The sequence below is a fragment of the Mesoplodon mirus genome (genome assembly GCF_964341445.2).
Source record: "Mesoplodon mirus genome assembly, chromosome: 2".
Taxonomy (NCBI): domain Eukaryota; kingdom Metazoa; phylum Chordata; class Mammalia; order Artiodactyla; family Ziphiidae; genus Mesoplodon; species Mesoplodon mirus.
In genome coordinates this window covers 17,060,194-17,077,869 of record NC_138977.1, presented here as the reverse complement: position 1 = coordinate 17,077,869, position 17,676 = coordinate 17,060,194, and the positions used below count along the sequence as shown (strand labels likewise).

The 17,676-nt window shown below is 39.6% G+C and overlaps 1 protein-coding gene across 1 annotated transcript in view; it reads left to right on the top strand.

The window, feature by feature from the left end:
• Positions 1 to 16,577, top strand: part of MTTP (microsomal triglyceride transfer protein) — a 45,541-nt gene extending 28,964 nt beyond the window's left edge. Inside the window, exons 12-18 of the mRNA XM_082629360.1 lie at positions 1,379 to 1,590; positions 3,743 to 3,840; positions 3,946 to 4,067; positions 5,442 to 5,669; positions 11,193 to 11,317; positions 13,564 to 13,734; positions 15,242 to 16,577. Of these exons, the coding sequence (XP_082485486.1) occupies positions 1,379 to 1,590; positions 3,743 to 3,840; positions 3,946 to 4,067; positions 5,442 to 5,669; positions 11,193 to 11,317; positions 13,564 to 13,734; positions 15,242 to 15,413 (1,128 nt within the window). The 3' untranslated portion in view covers positions 15,414 to 16,577. The remainder of the gene's footprint in view (positions 1 to 1,378; positions 1,591 to 3,742; positions 3,841 to 3,945; positions 4,068 to 5,441; positions 5,670 to 11,192; positions 11,318 to 13,563; positions 13,735 to 15,241) is intronic.
• Positions 16,578 to 17,676: the final 1,099 nt, after the last annotated feature.

Here is a 17,676-nt window from a genome sequence, read left to right as displayed (position 1 = left end):
ATTCCCTGTTAAATATGATTTCAAAATATCTTCCCCAGGATGAATTCTTGTTGTCAAGTGGTCCTCTTAAAATTAGTATCAAAATTCAATAAAGTACTCCAAATGATAATAATAATAAAAAAAGAAACAAATTCTTTTCTGAAATGTCTTTACTTCCACAAGATTTAAGATGCTCTTAAATTTTTTGACACTGGAATAACCTGGCTTAAGTACTACCATGTTGGTTCCTACAGCTGCAGTTTCAGGAAGCCATCCCAACTAAATTTTTTTTAGGGCAGAGAATGTTTATAAAGTGTAAGATAAACTGCCTGCTGAGAATGATGTTCCCAGTTTGCAACTATGTTTTGTGTCAAAGTTGATAAGCTGCAAAGTGTGGTAATTAGGGTCATGAGTTTTGGAGATAGACAGACCAACATGTGGATTCCGGCTCTGTCCTTTCCTAGTTGTTTTTGCTTAGGTGATTCTTAATTCCTATATACCTGAGAACAAGGTCAACATTTGTGGGAGATAGAAAAAGGCAGAGGAAAGTAGAACTGAAAGAAATATTTATAAATGCCTGATACAGAACCCCAAGCACTGCATATTGTTAGGCAGTGCTAGTGACCAATGAAATTATTTGTTGCCACAGAATGTAATTACTTTGGCAAGTTTTCTTTTGTGTTAATGTTTTGTTGAAAAAAGAAAATCCTCTAATATGACCTACGGACTTTGGGTGATAATGATCTATCAATATAGATTCCTCAAATGTAACAAATGTACCACTGAGATGCAGGATGTTGATACAGGAGGAGGTTGTATGTTGGGGGAAGAGGGGAGGGCTGGGGAGCACGAGGTATATAAGAATTCTATACTTTCAGCTTAATTTTGCTGTGAACCTGAAATTGGTCTAAAAAATAAAGTCTATTAATTTAAAAAAAGAAGGGAAATTTCTGAGGTACCTCACTGTAAGGAAATGTAGGGTCATATAGCCATCTCTCTCCAGAGCTCCTTTGCCATGTGGCAGTTGTATCTTTGAAAATTCTGTGGTTGTTAGGGAATACCATGATATGCTGCAATAACAAACAAGACTCAAAAATCTCAGCTTCTCATCCACTCTATGGCTAAAGTAGTTAAAGGAAAATGTGGCCCTGAGCTCTCTACCGTAGTAGAAGAAAGAGAGGGATAAGATACACCAGTTCTTAACTGCCTTGGCCCAGAAGTTACCCACAGTGATTCTGTTCATGGTCCACTAGCCAGAACTATGACCCCAACATAACTGCAAAAGAATATGGGAAATATTGGAACACATGTCTATTTTATGAGCGTTAACTCTTCCTGCACGATATCAATTTAAAAAATCTAGATGCGCACTAACTAAGCTTGAACATCTTACGAACAGGTGAAGAAGACTATGAACAGGATATACCACCAGAATCATAAAGTTCACGAAAAGACTGTGCGCACTACTGCAGCTGCCATCATTTTAGATAACAATCCATCCTACATGGAAGTAAAAAACATCCTCCTCTCTATTGGGGAGCTTCCCAAAGAAATGAATAAATACATGCTCTCCATTGTCCAAGACATCCTACGTTTTGAAATGCCTGCAAGGTATGAAGCAGTGCCCTGTCTCTGCTTATCCAAGCTTATTTGTATATTGATGTGGTACATGTGTGGCTAATAATAATGGTGTGGTCTTTATGCTGGGTTATGTTGCATAAAACCAAAGAGTTTGCCAAAACTATTTGCAGGGCCGGATTAAACAACTTCACTTTGGCGCTGTGATTTGGAACTCTGGGTATGATCTTTTTACTCTAGGTCTCCCGTTCGGTCTGGTAACATTATATTGCCAAATGTTAGCAATGTTTTAAAATCCAACTGTATTTTCAGTAGGACTCTTTTTATAGCTAGCATCGTAAAATGAGGTAGGTTCCCACCAAATGGTCTTTCATCTTAACTTTCCAAATGTTAGGAATCTTTGAAGCCTCATTTATCACAGGTTAAATGAATTTACCATTTGAGTTTAAAACCTTAGACATGACCCATGTTTTAGGACTATTCAAAATATGAAGAATGGAATCAGCAGACTTCATTGCTCTCAGTTACTTATTGGAATCATCCTCCTTCCAGTTCCCAAGTCTCTTCTCCCAAATTCACTGCTGTCCCTTTTCCTCACTGAAATCAGAGGGCCAGGGAAGGAATCTTCATTTCCCCTGAGTTACATGCCGAGCACTGCCTTCAGGAAGGATCATGTTTGAGTGTTCCCAGTTGAAAAGGGAAACAGACATGGGAGGAGGTGGGAAATAGGTAAGGAGAAAGGAAATGAAAAAAAAGGCAGGAAAGATCGAAGGAAAGAAACAAGGAGCGAGACTGAAGGGAAAAGAAACAGGAAGAGTAAGTACAGACAAAGGAGCAGGGCAAGTAAGGAAGGAGGGCGAAGCAGATCAGAGATGCAGAAAAGAAACAAATTCTCTCGGCAGCCATGTGTGCCTGGTCAAATGGATTTGATTTCTCTTCTATTGCTTTGCTTTTGTGAGACTCTGTGGGGGAGATCCTGGGTGTATTTGCTGCCATTGTCTTCTGAACCTAGTGATTCAGGGGACAGTAAGGAGGAAGCAGCTGGGTAGAGAGCAGCCTGGGAAACATGAGGAAGCCATCGCGAACACTGCAGGTCAGATTCTCAAAACTGAAAGCATCAGAGTTGGAAGGGACGTGAGAGGCCCCTTCACTTGCTATCTCTCTCCAGTGCGGGGGTCTAGTCTCCTGACAGGTGGTGTCCAGACTTTGCTTGCACCTCTCCAGTGGTGGGAGGTTCACCACCTCTGAGGGAACTTGTGTCATCATTTAGAGACTCTCTCCATTACTGCTTTGCATAACTGAAATCTTCTATTGGCCCAGATTTTATTCCTGAAGCAAAGTGGAAGAGATCTAATCATTCACCCACATGCAGGCCCTTTGAATATTTGAGGACTACTCTTCATCTTTCCTTTTTCAGGCTAAAATCTTATAAGCTAGTGATACTGGGGGAAAAACCTATAAGATAACCATTCTTCCTCTCGGTGATGTTCTACCTCAGAACTAGGTCCAGATTTCTTTGGTTGATTATTTTGATTTATTTTTTGCTGAGTTGTTATAATTTTATTATTACTGATATGATTAGTGTTAAGTAGTCAGGAATGGAAATATCTCAACACTAATTAGTTAAGTAGATAAAATAGAGGTATGGGGTCAGGTTTAAGACTTACTTTACAGGAGACTATTGGGTTTTACTGAGATGTTTCTTTCATTGAAAACTATGCAAATGTAGAAGAAATTCCTGGGAATTTGCTGTTATATATCATTAGCCAGTGATAACATTAGAGGGTGTAGGAAAACATTTAAAGAAATAATGGGCAACCTCTCCAGTTTGGTACAACTTTCCTTAAAAGTATATACTATTTAACAATAGAACCACGATGATTCAAAGAACATGTGTTTTCCACTCCTGAGGTGTGTCCATCAGCCAGCTTAAGCCATCTCATAGCTGGCTGTCCTCGCCTTGCTGTCATTTTGATACCAAACTGAATTTCAAATATCCGAGGAATGAAGGGGAAAGCCCTAATCCTGATGCTGGCACTCCAGCTGGCACCTCCCCAGTTTTGGAGTGGCATGAGGAAAATTTGGCCCCCTCTTTTTTCCACTGAGGATTTGGGTTCTTTCCAAATCTGACTTGGGAAACAGCCATTACCATGAATGTGCAGCTTTTTCCTTTTATGTGTTACAGCAAGATGGTCCGTCGAGTTCTGAAGGAAATGTTTGCTCATAATTATGACCGTTTCTCCAAGAGTGGATCCTCTTCTGCCTATACTGGCTACATAGAACGTACGTAACCCAAAAAGGGGTTCTCCCTCCCTGCTCCATCCCCTGCTCGGTATTGCTGGAACTGTTGTTAAATTACAGGTTATTATTATTATTTTTTGTCCTTAGGTAGTCCCCATTCGGCATCTACTTATAGCCTTGACATTCTTTACTCTGGTTCTGGCATTCTAAGGAGAAGTAACCTGAACATCTTTCAGTACGTTAGGAAAAATCCTCTTCATAGTATCCAGGTATCTCATTTTTCATTAATTTTGCTTATTAAAGTATGTAAGAGGTTAGTGTGCAGTAAAATAAAATATATACTAATGATAACACTATAGAACGTGTAAATTAATGGTGAATCTATCATGTCGCCCATGATTCCATCATCTGCAAGAGGCTGTATGGTTTACAGTCCCAGAGAGAGTTTCAAACGTGAACTTGAAAACTTATGTGTTTTGAGTCACTGGACTTGCCAAACATCCATAGTTTTTTCAAAGGTACACATAGTCACAAAACTGAAGTCATGCCAGTATTTCTCATGTATGTTTTAAAAAATATTTTTATCCATAGATATATTCCTTGGAGCTCCAGATATTTATTTATAGAATATATTTCCTTCTCTTGGTGTTTCTATGAAGAGACTGATTCCCCATAATAAAAGCTTTCATAATAGAATATGGTTCTCCAAAGAGTCAATCTACATTTTTTCAATATTGCTAAGAGAGAAAAGAATAAAGTGTAGGCATTTGACAACTGGCTGACTTCCGTCCCTTTAGTTTTACCCCAAATGTGGTGACAATCTCTAAAGTCTTCCTAATTGTGAAATATACTTTCTTTTTAGTTTTTATGCATATCAAACTTTAGCCTTCTCAATAAGCTCATTTAAGCTTTAAAAATGATGCAATGTATATAAACTTGAGTTCCTATCAATATTGTATTACTACACCTTTGGTAGGACTCTAGTTAGGATACCATGCTTTCTGTCCTGAGGAATCGCCATCTGTTTTCTGATACGCATTCTGAAATGCCAAATGCCCAGTGGCTAAGGTGCTGGGTGTGGAGGACAGAGAATCTGTAGGATTCCTGTGTGTGGTGGAGATCAGGGTGTGAGGCTCCTCATAGCGTTCATCATCTTTTCATTTACTGGAGAAAGTTTTATGTGGAAAGGGGTGAGTCTTGGCTTAGAGAGTTCCACACCCTCTCATAGGGCACACTGTCCCAACACTTCTCCACCTCTTTTTAGGGGCTCTACAAGATAGCTGATCCACCACATATGACAGTTCTGCAGAGACTGAGTCTCTAGGATGACGCCATTAAATGGAAAGCTCATGGTCTTTGCAGTCAGACAGAAGGGGTTTGAGACTTACCTCTGCCATTTGAGCTTTTTCTTTGGCCTCATCTGCAAAATGGATACAATCATATGAACCTCAAAGGGTGGCTGTGAGGATTAAATGAAGAAAACGAACTCATATTCAGGCCTAGAGTTGTTTTTGTTTTGTTTTTGCCTAGCAACTGCAAATGTTTGAGTTTTTGACCCCTGGGAAAGTTCTAGTTATAGCTCATCATCACGTACAGAACAGGCAGGGAGCTAATGTCATGAATGCTATATCCGTTTTCTCTAGGTGGTCATTGAAGCCCAAGGACTGGAGTCCTTAATTGCAGCCACTCCCGATGAAGGAGAGGAGAACCTTGACTCCTACGCTGGCTTGTCAGCCCTCCTCTTTGATGTTCAGCTCAGACCTGTCACTTTTTTCAGTGGATACAGTGACTTGATGTCCAAAATGCTGTCAGCATCTAGCGACCCTATGAGTGTGGTGAAAGGACTTATTCTGCTAATAGATCATTCCCAGGTAATGCATTCTGCAACTGTTTACTGAATGTAAAAGGCATGCTTTAAATGTACTCCATGCTTGGAGGATACAAGACAAAGTTCCACACACCTTGGAACTCACATTCAAAGCATTTGACCCTCTTGGTATTATTGCCCTTTCTCTTTTTCTCTTTTGCTACAGATAAATGTGTTTTCTTTTGTCTATATTATCTGATTAAGATATCTTTTCACTGTTGAGGCAGAAGAAGAAATACTCAACATAATATGAGTATAATACAATGTCATTTATATCTCAATAAAACTAAAAGGCGGTGGTGGTGGGAAACCGATGTGAACAGAGACAAGAAATTATGGAGAAAATAACCTAGGATTCAACAGAGAAGAGATGGCCTTATCTCTTCACTTGGCTTTCCCGGGCACAAGGGCGTAGGTGATTTCTGAAGGCAAGAGCTAAACTACATGGCTTCATAGTTACTGATGACATTTATCATGACAACAGTGGTAAGATCCAAATAGTGCATCATCCCTGCCAAATTCGTAGAGACACAAGCGACCACTGACACCAACCACATGCTTAATGGAACTCTTTGCCCCAAATTCTCATGTTCACAGAACCTTACAATGGTTCACTCATTGTTAAAGAATAGGATTACTTTCATTCACTTGACCTGCATTCTTCAGAATAGTTTTCAGTTTGCTTCACCCCTAAATCTTACATTACTGTACTAAGGTACGACAATACTATATTCTGTGTGGTAAGATTTAGGTGACCAAGTTACTGTGAGATGGGAGTGGGCTGCCTCATGGAATTTTTTGAGAAACAGAAAAGGGTTAATCTGAATAACCTTTGAGTTTGAGTGTTTGATGCTTAAAATTTTTTTCTTTAATGGCTTGACATTTCCTGCCTTAGCATAACAATATAAAAATGGAATTTTTGCTAAAAAAGGATCTTATGGGAAATCCTTAAAGTGATCACTTGCACTCTGATTTATATTTATGATATTGAAGATATATGAGGAGATTGGATTAAAATTTATAGACTATAGGACTTGCTTGGGAAGTTTGCTTTTGTCGTTTAATAAATTCATAAGTAATAGCCTAGTTTTGACTTTTGCCTTCACTAGTTACCTTCTGTGTGCTCTTGGGAGGTTACTTAATAGCTTTAAACCAGGATTTGCTACTCATAAAGTGAGGCATCTGGAACAGATGGTTCACAGTTTTTATCAGCTTTGTTCTTTGCCAGATAATTTGAGGATCTTGATTTGTTGGATTCTGGTTATGAAATCATAGATTTTAAGATCTGGGAGTGACCTTAAATATCAGATTTACTAAAACTCCACCAAAATGTCATTGGTTGAAGCTAGATGCTAATTCCCTATCTTTATTATTCCTCATAACAGTTCAGGATAGCTGTATATAACAAAAAAAAGCCAGTTTGGGGTAGCTTAACCAAATAGTTTGATTTTTATCATGTAACAAGTATTTGGAAGTAGGTAGTCCAGGATTGATATGGAAACCCTAAGATATTGTTAGGATCCAGACTCTTTTTCCTCAGCTTGGCCATCTTTACTTGTGGTTTTCAACCTCATGCTTGTCCCCTCATGATTATCAGATGGCCGCTGCACTTCCAGCACAAACTCCTCATTCCAGGAAGGGAGAGAGAAGGGTAAGGTGCAGCAGAGTCTGAGACTCTTTTTCAAGAACTGTCCTGCAAGTACTATCTATTTCTACAAAAGATAAGCGTCTACAAAAAGAAGTCCTTTTTTATTGACCCAAACTGCCATATGGATATCTCTAGCTGCAAGAGAAGCTGGTAAATATAGTTTTTCAATGGTTGTATTGACACTCTGAACAAAACTGTGTTTCTGTTAATATGAATGAAAAGAAGGACAACCAGCAATGCGTTTCATGCCCCTTAATCCTCAAAGTCACAGAAGAAAAATTGGTCTCAAATTATATTATAATTTTACATCAGCATTTTTCCATTGAAGTGTTACCTCTGGAGAGGTGTATTCTTAATGAAAGAATCTCTGAAGAAGGCATAAGAGTGCTGAGAAAGTAGTCCACATTTTAAGATGCAGGAATAATAACAGTTCAGTACCACCTGTATGTACTCTCCTACCCAACAGCAACGCCTAATAGTCCGAATCGGGGTATAACTCTTGATGCAAAGATAAGTAATAACCTACGTCAGGGTTGGCAAACTTTTATGTAAAGGGCAGAAAGTAAATAGTTCAGGCTCTGTGAGACATATGGTCTCTGTTGCAACTACTCAACTCTGCCACTGTAGAGTGAAAATAGCCATAAATTATATATTAACATATGAGCGTGGCAGTGTTCCAATAAAATTTTATTTACAAAAATAGCCAGTGGGCCAGATTTGCCTGTAGGCCATGGTTTGCCAACCCCTGATCTAGATTTATCTTGTATGATTTTTGTCTTCATTAAGCTAGGGCACTGCAGGCATATTCTAAGAGAAAGATCTTCCCTTAGTTATGAACATAGCCCAATGCCAGTGTAATTTAGATTGGAGTATTTGGCAGATCTGGGTTTATTATACAAATATGCTGTTTGAGTCTCCCTGGCTCTGCAGAACACTCCAGTAATGCCATCCTAGCTTCAGGGGCACATACCACTCTAGGTCAAGTGCTGACATTGAAGGAAATTTTGGCAGTGGATGACCCATCACAAACGCCAGGGCAGATGGAATTACTCTGTGCTTACTCTCTCGCTCTCTTTTTGCAGCTAACTGGATTACTCTTCAGAGAAGGATGTCTATAAAGTCAGATGAACAGGGGGATCCTCTTTAGCCAGCAGAGAACATATTTTCCTGAATGGGAGCAATGGGATGAGTTGTCAAAATATCAGTGTCTGAGCTCTAAGAAACACCTTTAGGCCCAAAAGTAAAAGATCAAAGGGGTCACATTAGCTATAAATACAAAGCTCCAGTATCTTATTCTTCTGGTTCATAAAGAAGAGTTTAAATAAACATGTCCTCTTGGTGAAACAAGGACATAAGCCTATGCTTTATCTTTTTTTGCAATATTTCTCAGAACAGCCTTCCTTGCACACTAGGAGACAAATGACTGTTATGATTTCCTGCTAGCCATGCATGTATGGTAGTAGAAAAGTCTCCCCACAAGAGACAGTCTGGGTATTCATTCTAGATCCACATGCAGCCTCCAAGCCTAATTTTTCTTTTCAGTCTTCAGATATAATGCCTACCATGGAAGATTTGTATGGGCATTAAATGAGATACAAAATGTAGAGCTTTGGGGGCACAGTAGGTGCTCAAAAGCTGTTAGTTCTACTTACTTAACACCCCTCAAATATTAGAACCACTGGGCTTCCCTGGTGGCGCAGTGGTTGAGAGTCCACCTGCCAATGCAGGGGACACGGGTTCATGCCCTGGTCCGGGAAGATCCCATATACCACGGAATGGCTGGGCCCATGAGCCATAGCCGCTGAGCCCGTTGCCACAACAGAGAGAGGCCTGCGTACCGCAAAAAAAAAAAAAAAAAAAAAATTAGAACCACTGCACTATGTGGTTTAGTCCCTTTCACGAAGGAAAGAGTGGTTTGTCCTTCTACAGGGGTCAGTGGTCTGTCCCTCTATTGCTGGGGGGGGCAAACAAATTCCTCTGTGACTATGCATAAGAATTCTTCCACGATCCCCACCCCAGGAGAGAAGTGGAATATTCCCGGAAAGCCAAGGCGCCCCTCAAAACCCACACTGCAGTGGAAATGCTCTCTCCCCACAAAAGGCACCTTGTTTAATAGCCGTGAAATGTTCTTTTCCATGGCAGTTGGTGTGTTTTGACATCCACGTAATGTGTGGCCAGTGGGAAGGCTGAAGTCCACATCACAGACCTCTGCCGAGTTAGGGACTAACAAGATGATAGTTTTCAAATGGGGAATAGAGAATATGATCCAAATAAGGAAGTACTTTTGAGGCAGGGCATACAATAGGGCCAGTTTGGAAACAATGACAATAACAGTACAAATGCAGAACTCACATCTTGGTTCTGCGGCTCAGGGGCATAGGTTACAATTGGGACATGATTATCGTGGTTTTCTCAGGATAATTTGTCTTCCTTCATATCAGTTATGATGCCTGAGGTAAGCCCTGCATCCCACCACCACCACATTTTGTTCTGGACCTAATGTAGCAGTAAGTATCCTTAGGGCTGTCTCCTAATGCGGCCCGAGTTCTGTGTTGAGAATCTCATGCTTTCATCCAAGTGTCTTTCAGACTGAAGGTAGTTTCATGCCACAATCAGACTTTTCTAGTAAACCAAGTTCTATGATTGAGATTTCTTGCCACACTCTTTCGAAAGTTGGAGAAAATTCAGGGGGATCCATGATCAACACAGTACTTTCTAGGAAGTGAAATTGCGGCATTAATAGTTGGCGAAAGCATGGCTTATTTGGTCTGAATAGGGCAGTTATGTAAAGAAGTTAGGCATGCTGCCAGTTGCTGTGGACCTAAGATCTTTGGAGGAATATCAAAATTAAAGGTACTGAGCCTTTTCCCCAGAACTGTTATCATTTCAAACACTGTCCCAAGGCAATCTGATTCCAATCCAGCTGGAGAACTTTTCAGCCAACATCGCCCCATCTAATGTACATAGAATTGCAAGACTTAAAGGGTAAATGCTGGCAAACAGCATAAAACAATGGGTTTCAGACAACTACAAAATTACTGAGGATTGACTATGTTTGTAAATGAGTGCTGTCCCTCTGGAATATGCCGTGGAGTTCATGTTGGTCTTGTTTGTTATTTTGATGTCATTCCAAATGTCAAACAATAGGGTATTATGGCTTAGTTAAGTTGCCTTGCCTTACTTTCCTAGCTTTCCTTTCCTAGGCAATTCCTGGAACTTGTATACTGCATCGGCAGTTTTTATCCTGCCTTTCGTTTACCAGCAGGATGCAGTTTACTATATTTGACACAGCATTTAACTATGGAAGTGGTAAAGGACTTCAAGAGATCATCTATCCCAAACCCTCACCCCCACTCCAAAGCCACACTGGATTTCTGATGGATATGCTTTCATTTTCCCTAGTCTTGTGGTTCTCAAATTTAGGTGCAACAGAAGCACATGAGGGCTTATTAAAACACAGAGTTCTGGGCACCACCCTCAGAGTTTCTAATTCAGTAGGTATGGGGCTTCCATTCCTAACAAGTTCCCTGGATGCTCATGTTATTTGTCAGGGAACCACACTTTGAGAACCATTGCCCCTCCCAAAGTGAGGCAAAGATTGAAAGAAAGCACCCTTGTCAACTGACACTTCACTTCTTTAGTATTTGAATTGACTAAATAATTTAGCAAATCAATAATCTACTTCCGTGATCAAGGTTAGAATGTGTTTCCAAGCCTAGAGAAAGACTTCAATGTTAACACAACTCAAATGGTATTACCTACAGCCGGAGGTTGAATGTGCCTTTGGAAAGGGGCTGGCTACATTGTGCCCCTCCCCCCCTCCTCCTCCTCCTTCTAATTCTTCTTCTTCTAACTATTATTCTGTATTTTTGTTTCTAGGAGCTTCTGTTGCAGTCTGGACTTAAGGCAAATATGGATGTCCAGGGTGGTCTGGCTATTGATATTTCAGGTTCAATGGAGTTTAGCCTGTGGTATCGTGAGTCTAAGACCCGAGTGAAAAATCGGTAAGTATATGTATAGTACTCTATGCAAAGAACCACAGAGATAAGGTTTTTAAAAATTTTTATTGAAATATAGTTAATTTACAATGTTGCGTTAATTTCTGCTGTACAGCAAAGTGATTCAGTTATACATATATATAGTTCTTTTCCGTATTCTTTTCCATTATGGTTTATCACAAGATATTGAATATACTGTGCTATGCAGTAGGACCTTGTTGTTTATCCATTCTCTATATAATAGTTTGCATCTGCTAATCCCAAACTCCCAGTCCACCCCTCCCCCACCCCCTCTCCCTCTTGGCAACCACAAGTCTGTTCTCTATATGCAGAGATATGTTTTTGGAATTGTTTAACTTTCCGACTTCTTGAAATCTATGCTTTCTGTTTGTAATCATTAAATCGTAGAGTAGTGAGTAACCATGGGAAGTCATTCTTTCCATAGCTTCTTATGAGCAGCTAGGTACCTAATATGACTCAGCCAAGGATCTTTTCGCTTTTAAAGACATCCATGGACAGCTTGCACAGTGGATGAGATGTTCATCTTCTCTTGGTATTCCACTTTAGTAGCTGACAATGCTGTCAGAAGACTTTACTTTTAAGCAAATTTTTTTAGCTTATACCTCTTGTTGGGATTTAAAATCTTTCCTCTTTTGCTGTCTTCAGTGGAGAAAAATAAAAAGATGATCACTTTTGTGAGAATCTAATTCTTAAACATTGAGTCCTTAAATGTTTTTATTAGTGTTCATTTTTCTAAACAGAATTTTCTCTGCTCCTTTAGTTTTTCTAATTGACCCATCAGATCAAATGAAAGTGTTTTATTTTGAACTTAAAACAATGTCTTTGAACCAATGTGATAATCAAAAGAATTATTCTTCTGTTTGTTGTAATACTGAAGAAAAGAACATGAAAATGCAATTGATTTTTACCTTTTTGGATATTTAAAAATACAGTGGGGCAGAAGTGAGATAGGAGTGCTAAAATTAGATTTTTAGTTTATTTTGAACAATGGATGAAGGAATTGAGAAAAATCAAAAGGTGGCACCTTTAACATGAAAGGTGACCCTCAGTGTTACTAAAAGGAACCAAAGAATGAGAAATGAGAGAGGGTTTCAGAGTGATAAGCAATATAATTTAGGGCTTCCCACTGCATCAGTCATCTTGGTCATCTTTTTGATGTATTTTCTAGACAGAAGTTTACCCAAATTAAACTGAACTGAATTATTTTCAGAAGGAAATCAACAACAGCTACAACAAAAATTTCTGGCTTTTTAAAAGAGACACGATATCCCTAAGTATCTGCCAGTGTCCACATTATAGCCAATTCATCTTCAATTTTCCATTTGTTCATTTAAAAAATATCTCTAAAGCCTTTGTTGAGTGTAAGATATTAGAAGGTATTCAGGGATTTAATGAATTCAGGGAAAAGGATTCAGGGATTTAAATGATACCACCTCTGACCTACTTTTACACTGGCAATAGCAGCAGGTGTGTTGTGAGAAGCACAGCAAAAATTAGTAGCCTATTAAAAGAGCACGAACGTACAGCTCTGATTTCATCTAAAGTCTGCAATTAAATTAGAGTAGTCCTAGAGGTAAGCCTTCTACTAGGATTGTTTATCCTCTTCATTTTCATCCAAGCCTCTATCCGAGTCAATCCAATCTGTCTAGGTGATCACTGGAGAACCTATGATATCTGTCCTTTCTGGGGCACCCAATATACATGCTGTAGGAAGGGTTCTTTGTGATACTGTATTTTTCAAATATCTTGGCCACCATAGACTTCTGTCATCAGAGAAAGTAATGAAATGGAATTGAGGTAGCTACATAGAAGCCAACAGAGAGATAGTTACCAAGAAAATTGTTGTAAACATCAACTGTCTTCTGGGTGAGCTTAGACTTTGTTTCAAGATAACACAGGTATTTCTGACTTCCTGATAGGACCAGGTTCCAGGCATGTTTTCATCATGGCTCTTGGTATGCCCATACCAAACATTAATGCCTGATAGACATTTCATTCCCACATCTAGAATTGAAGGCTGGGGGAGGACTCAGGAGCAGGGCAAAACTTCACTGCCCAACTGCTGGGACAAACCAGTTCCTGGTTACCAACAGAATTCTAAGCACATTTAGGTCACCTATTAGTCCCTTAAGTGTTTCTTTCCAGTTATCAGCATGAGAAATTCAGACCCTGTGGTCTGTTAGTTCAGCTCAGTTAAATGTGATTAACAGCTTATTTTGCTCAATTCTTAGGGTAACTGTGGTAATAACTGGTGACATCACAGTGGACTCCTCTTTTGTGAAAGCTGGCCTGGAAATTGGTGTGGAAGCAGAAGCAGGCTTGGAGTTTATCTCCACAGTGCAGTTTTCTCAGTACCCCTTCTTAGTGTGCCTGCAGATGGACAGGGATGGAGTTCCATACAGGTAAGAAGCAGTGCTTCTGGAATGTTCCACGGCCAGCCCCAGTTCACCAGGAACTTGCACCCAGTTTTGCGCATTCTGTTATAGAAATTAAAGGAAAATGGTAAAAACCCAGTGAAACATGACTTTTCTTTAAATGAGTAAAAGAATAATTGATAAGACTAAAAAAAAAAGTTAGTTTCTAGGATACCAAGAAACTATAATGACTAGTTCATTTGATTCTGGAGATAATATCATATTCTAGCCCAGAAATAATTTATCAAGGCAACAAAGGGATTTGATTTACTGTAAGAATTACCACACAGTTTCAGCAAAAACACTAGATGCATATTTACTATCAGCTATCTTCACAGTTGTCTCTTGGACAGAAAGTTCAAAACAGAACATCTGACAATCATTTACCATGGTTTAAGAGCCCAAATGAATCACAATTTTTAGGTAATCCATACAACAGCAACTTGACCTGGTTTAAGTTTTGGCTCAAGCTTAAGATTTGGGGATTTTGAATTTTTTTAAAAAAAAGGCTTTTAGTAGAGTACTTAGTGTCCCAGAAACTAAATATATAACTGTCCATGTAGTTTTCCCAACACCTTATCCACTCTAGAGCTTTTCATTTACACTGTGCCCTTTGAATTTTGTGACAATTATTCTAATAATACTATAGTGAGGAAGTAGGCTGCTTCGGGTCTAGGGAGCACTGACTTTTCTGTGGTGGGTGTAGAGGTCGCCTTGACATGCACGCTTAACCATGAAGGGAATCTGTAGACTTAAAGCAGAGAACCATGTTTTACATGATCTCCTTTGATAAGTAGGGCAGAGTTATGCACCTTCTTTATTTATTTTTTCATTTCATGATCCATGTAAGGAATGCTAGATGATGTAAGTACAAATATGAACAGGTTATGTTTTTACAGAAGAAAAGATCGTAGATTATTGTACATTAAGCTGTTGCTAATTTATTAACCTATGTCTAGAATAAACCTCCATTAATACATTTTAGAAAATCAACCTTGCAATGGTCAAAATGCAGTGACCAGCAGCCCAGGCACAAGGCTAACTGGTTAGGTTCCACATTTCACTTGGGCCAGGGCTCTGGGGATGTTTCCCTGTCAGCATTCTCAGCTTAAATCCAGTTGGATTTGCTCCTTTCTCAAAAGGGGAATACTCCAAAGGTGGGGCTCCTGGAATGAGGGTGGGGGACACAGCAAGGCCTCCAAAGCTTAGCAGCCTCTGCAGAAAGCTGAGAGGCATTTGGTCCCTCATTCCAGAAGAATGAGTAGCAGCACTCCCATATCCCAGGCGTGTGGAGTGTATCTGCTGGTGTAAAAAGAAATGCGAAGAAAAAAATCACCCCATTCATGGGAACGAAAGCTAGTCGTCTTTGGTACTCACGTCCTTTCTCAAATGGCTTTGAAACAGAAGCTTCAAGTGTTCACTCAATAACTTGGCTCTGACGGGTGTGGGGTGACTTTCATATGTGTGTAATTTTGTTATTATTGTTATTATGCAGGCAATTTGAGACAAAGTATGAAAGGCTGTCCACAGGCAGAGGTTATGTCTCTCGGAAGAGAAAAGAAAGCCTAATAGCGGGATCTGAATTCCCGCTGCACCAAGAGAACTCTGACATGTGCAAGGCGGTGTTTCCTCCTCAACCAGAGAGTAGTTCCAGCGGTTGGTTTTGAAACTGATGGGGCTGTTTCACTGGAATCCATCTCCCCGGAAGGGATATGATGTGACATGCCTAAGTACTTGCTCCCTGAGAGCACAGTGTTTACATATTTACCTGTATTTAAGAGTTTTGTAAAAAACAGTGAAAAACCTCACATAATTAAGCTTGGGCCTGAATCATTCAGTACTACCTACAGTGTCATTGTGAGCCAACCTATGTGACACTTTTAGTAGCATTCTTAGTTTTATTGTATCTCTCTCAAATCACATTTAGTACTATGAAAATAGTTCTGCCCTAAGAAGAAACTACTGTTTGTAAAAAATAAGACACACAGACACACATTCAGGAGAGCACAATTTTGTTTTAACAATTTTCAGTCAATGTATATGAAGCCCTTGGTAGAACCTTACACAGCTTGTTTCTACGAAACATGCCCAATCAGGAAAAAACAGACCTTTTTTTCTTGGAGAGGGGAGCAGGGAGGAAAGGGATAAGACTTTTAATGGCTTTTGTCAGCCATCTTCAAGAATTAATATTTATCTCTTCTGTTAGTTTTATTGAGTATTGAGGTAAGAGGCACACAGAATGAACACATACCATCTCTTCTTTCTGCTGGCCATGTAGTCAGATCGCTAGAAGAAAGCTAATCAGTCCTCTGCCTTCTGGCTTACAAAAATGTCGGACTCAGCATATCAGAATTAGAAATATTAATTTCAGGAACTCCATTTGATTTTTTCTTGTGCTGTATCTCTTTGAGACTATAATGTGGTCCACTGTCCTTTATAAGGGACATCCTCAAATATTCATCATTTTATTTTTCACTCAATTGTTTAGTGGTGGAAATTCCAGTCTGTTGGACTGCAGTCTACAAAAGCCAGAATGGCTGAGAGAATTTAATAATGCTTTGAGAACCTGATGGATTTGGACTTCTAAAAAATGAAATCAAGAAAAGAGTGTCTCTATTTGTACAAATTAAAAGAGCCACGTTAACCATTTTCAAATATTTACTAATAAAACAGATACATGTTTGGATAGCGACAGGCCCAAAACAGATAACAGGTGCTCACTTGTCCATTAAACACACACACACACACACACGCACACACACACGGGAAGTTTAGCTAGCCCACCACTAGTTGTAAATTTAAAATGATGTGTGATGAAATAAATATGTGGAATTCCTATTGAATTGCTTTTGTCTTCCATTATTTCGAGCACCATATTTCTCTGTTCCTGCCCCTTTCTGAGCCCAGACACATATACAGCTAAGCCTCTGAAGCTCTATAGAACAGGCCAGATGCTCTAATAGGTGGTCAGAGCCCTTTGGAAAATACGCTATTGAAAATAGCAGCAGAAGCAGTCAGAAGCTCATAAGGACCGGCAAGCTTAAAAACAAGCTCTAAGCCCAGTTTTTATAAAGCTCTGGACCTGCACACGTACTGTTATGTTATTGAGAAGAGAAAAAGGAATAAAAACAGGAGGGTTTCAGGGGTACTCTTGGTGGTGGTGGCATTGGCCTTGGAGGAAGCATTCTGTAGAGATACTCATGCTGCAGCAAAAGCAAGTTGATGCAGGGCACTGAGCTGAAGAGGCTGTGGGCTAAGGAACCTCATCCATGTGACACTTAGTAAATCACAGCTGCTTCTGTGATAATAACTTAGTTATTACGTAAAATAATAGCTTACTTAAGAGTGATGACTGCAGTGTCACGGGTATTACTGTTATGCTATTTCCCAACTGCTTATCTGCCTGGCTGAGTCAAATATGGCCACTTATTTGGAGAATGGATGGTACTTACCAACTCTAACATGCTCCAAAGAAAAAAGAAACCTGAAGCATAGAACAAACATTAACTCCTTTCTAGATAAATGAGACAAATTTTAGAGGAGTAGGGTGATATTTCACATTTTATGTGACATATTAGAGCCAGAAAAACTTACTTGGCATCCTTATTGTTGACCTGTTTCAAACACCAGTGTCCATACGGCTGACTTTTGCAGAGATGGCTGTCTGGGAACTGCACGACCCTCTGGCATGAGCCCCTGTGCCCAGTCAGCCTCTCCTTGCAGACCTGAAGGATTTAGCCTGGCTGTTCTTCTACAAAGCACTACTGTCATGCCCTGTCTCTCACAGATGTACTGCCCATGGCAAGTTGCCCTCTGCTTCTTCGAACCTGACCACCTTCAAATACATTTTTAAAGCTAACACTTATTTAGCGCTTGTAAGGGTCAGGGATTTTTAAGCATTTTACGTATATTAAAAATTATTTAATTTTC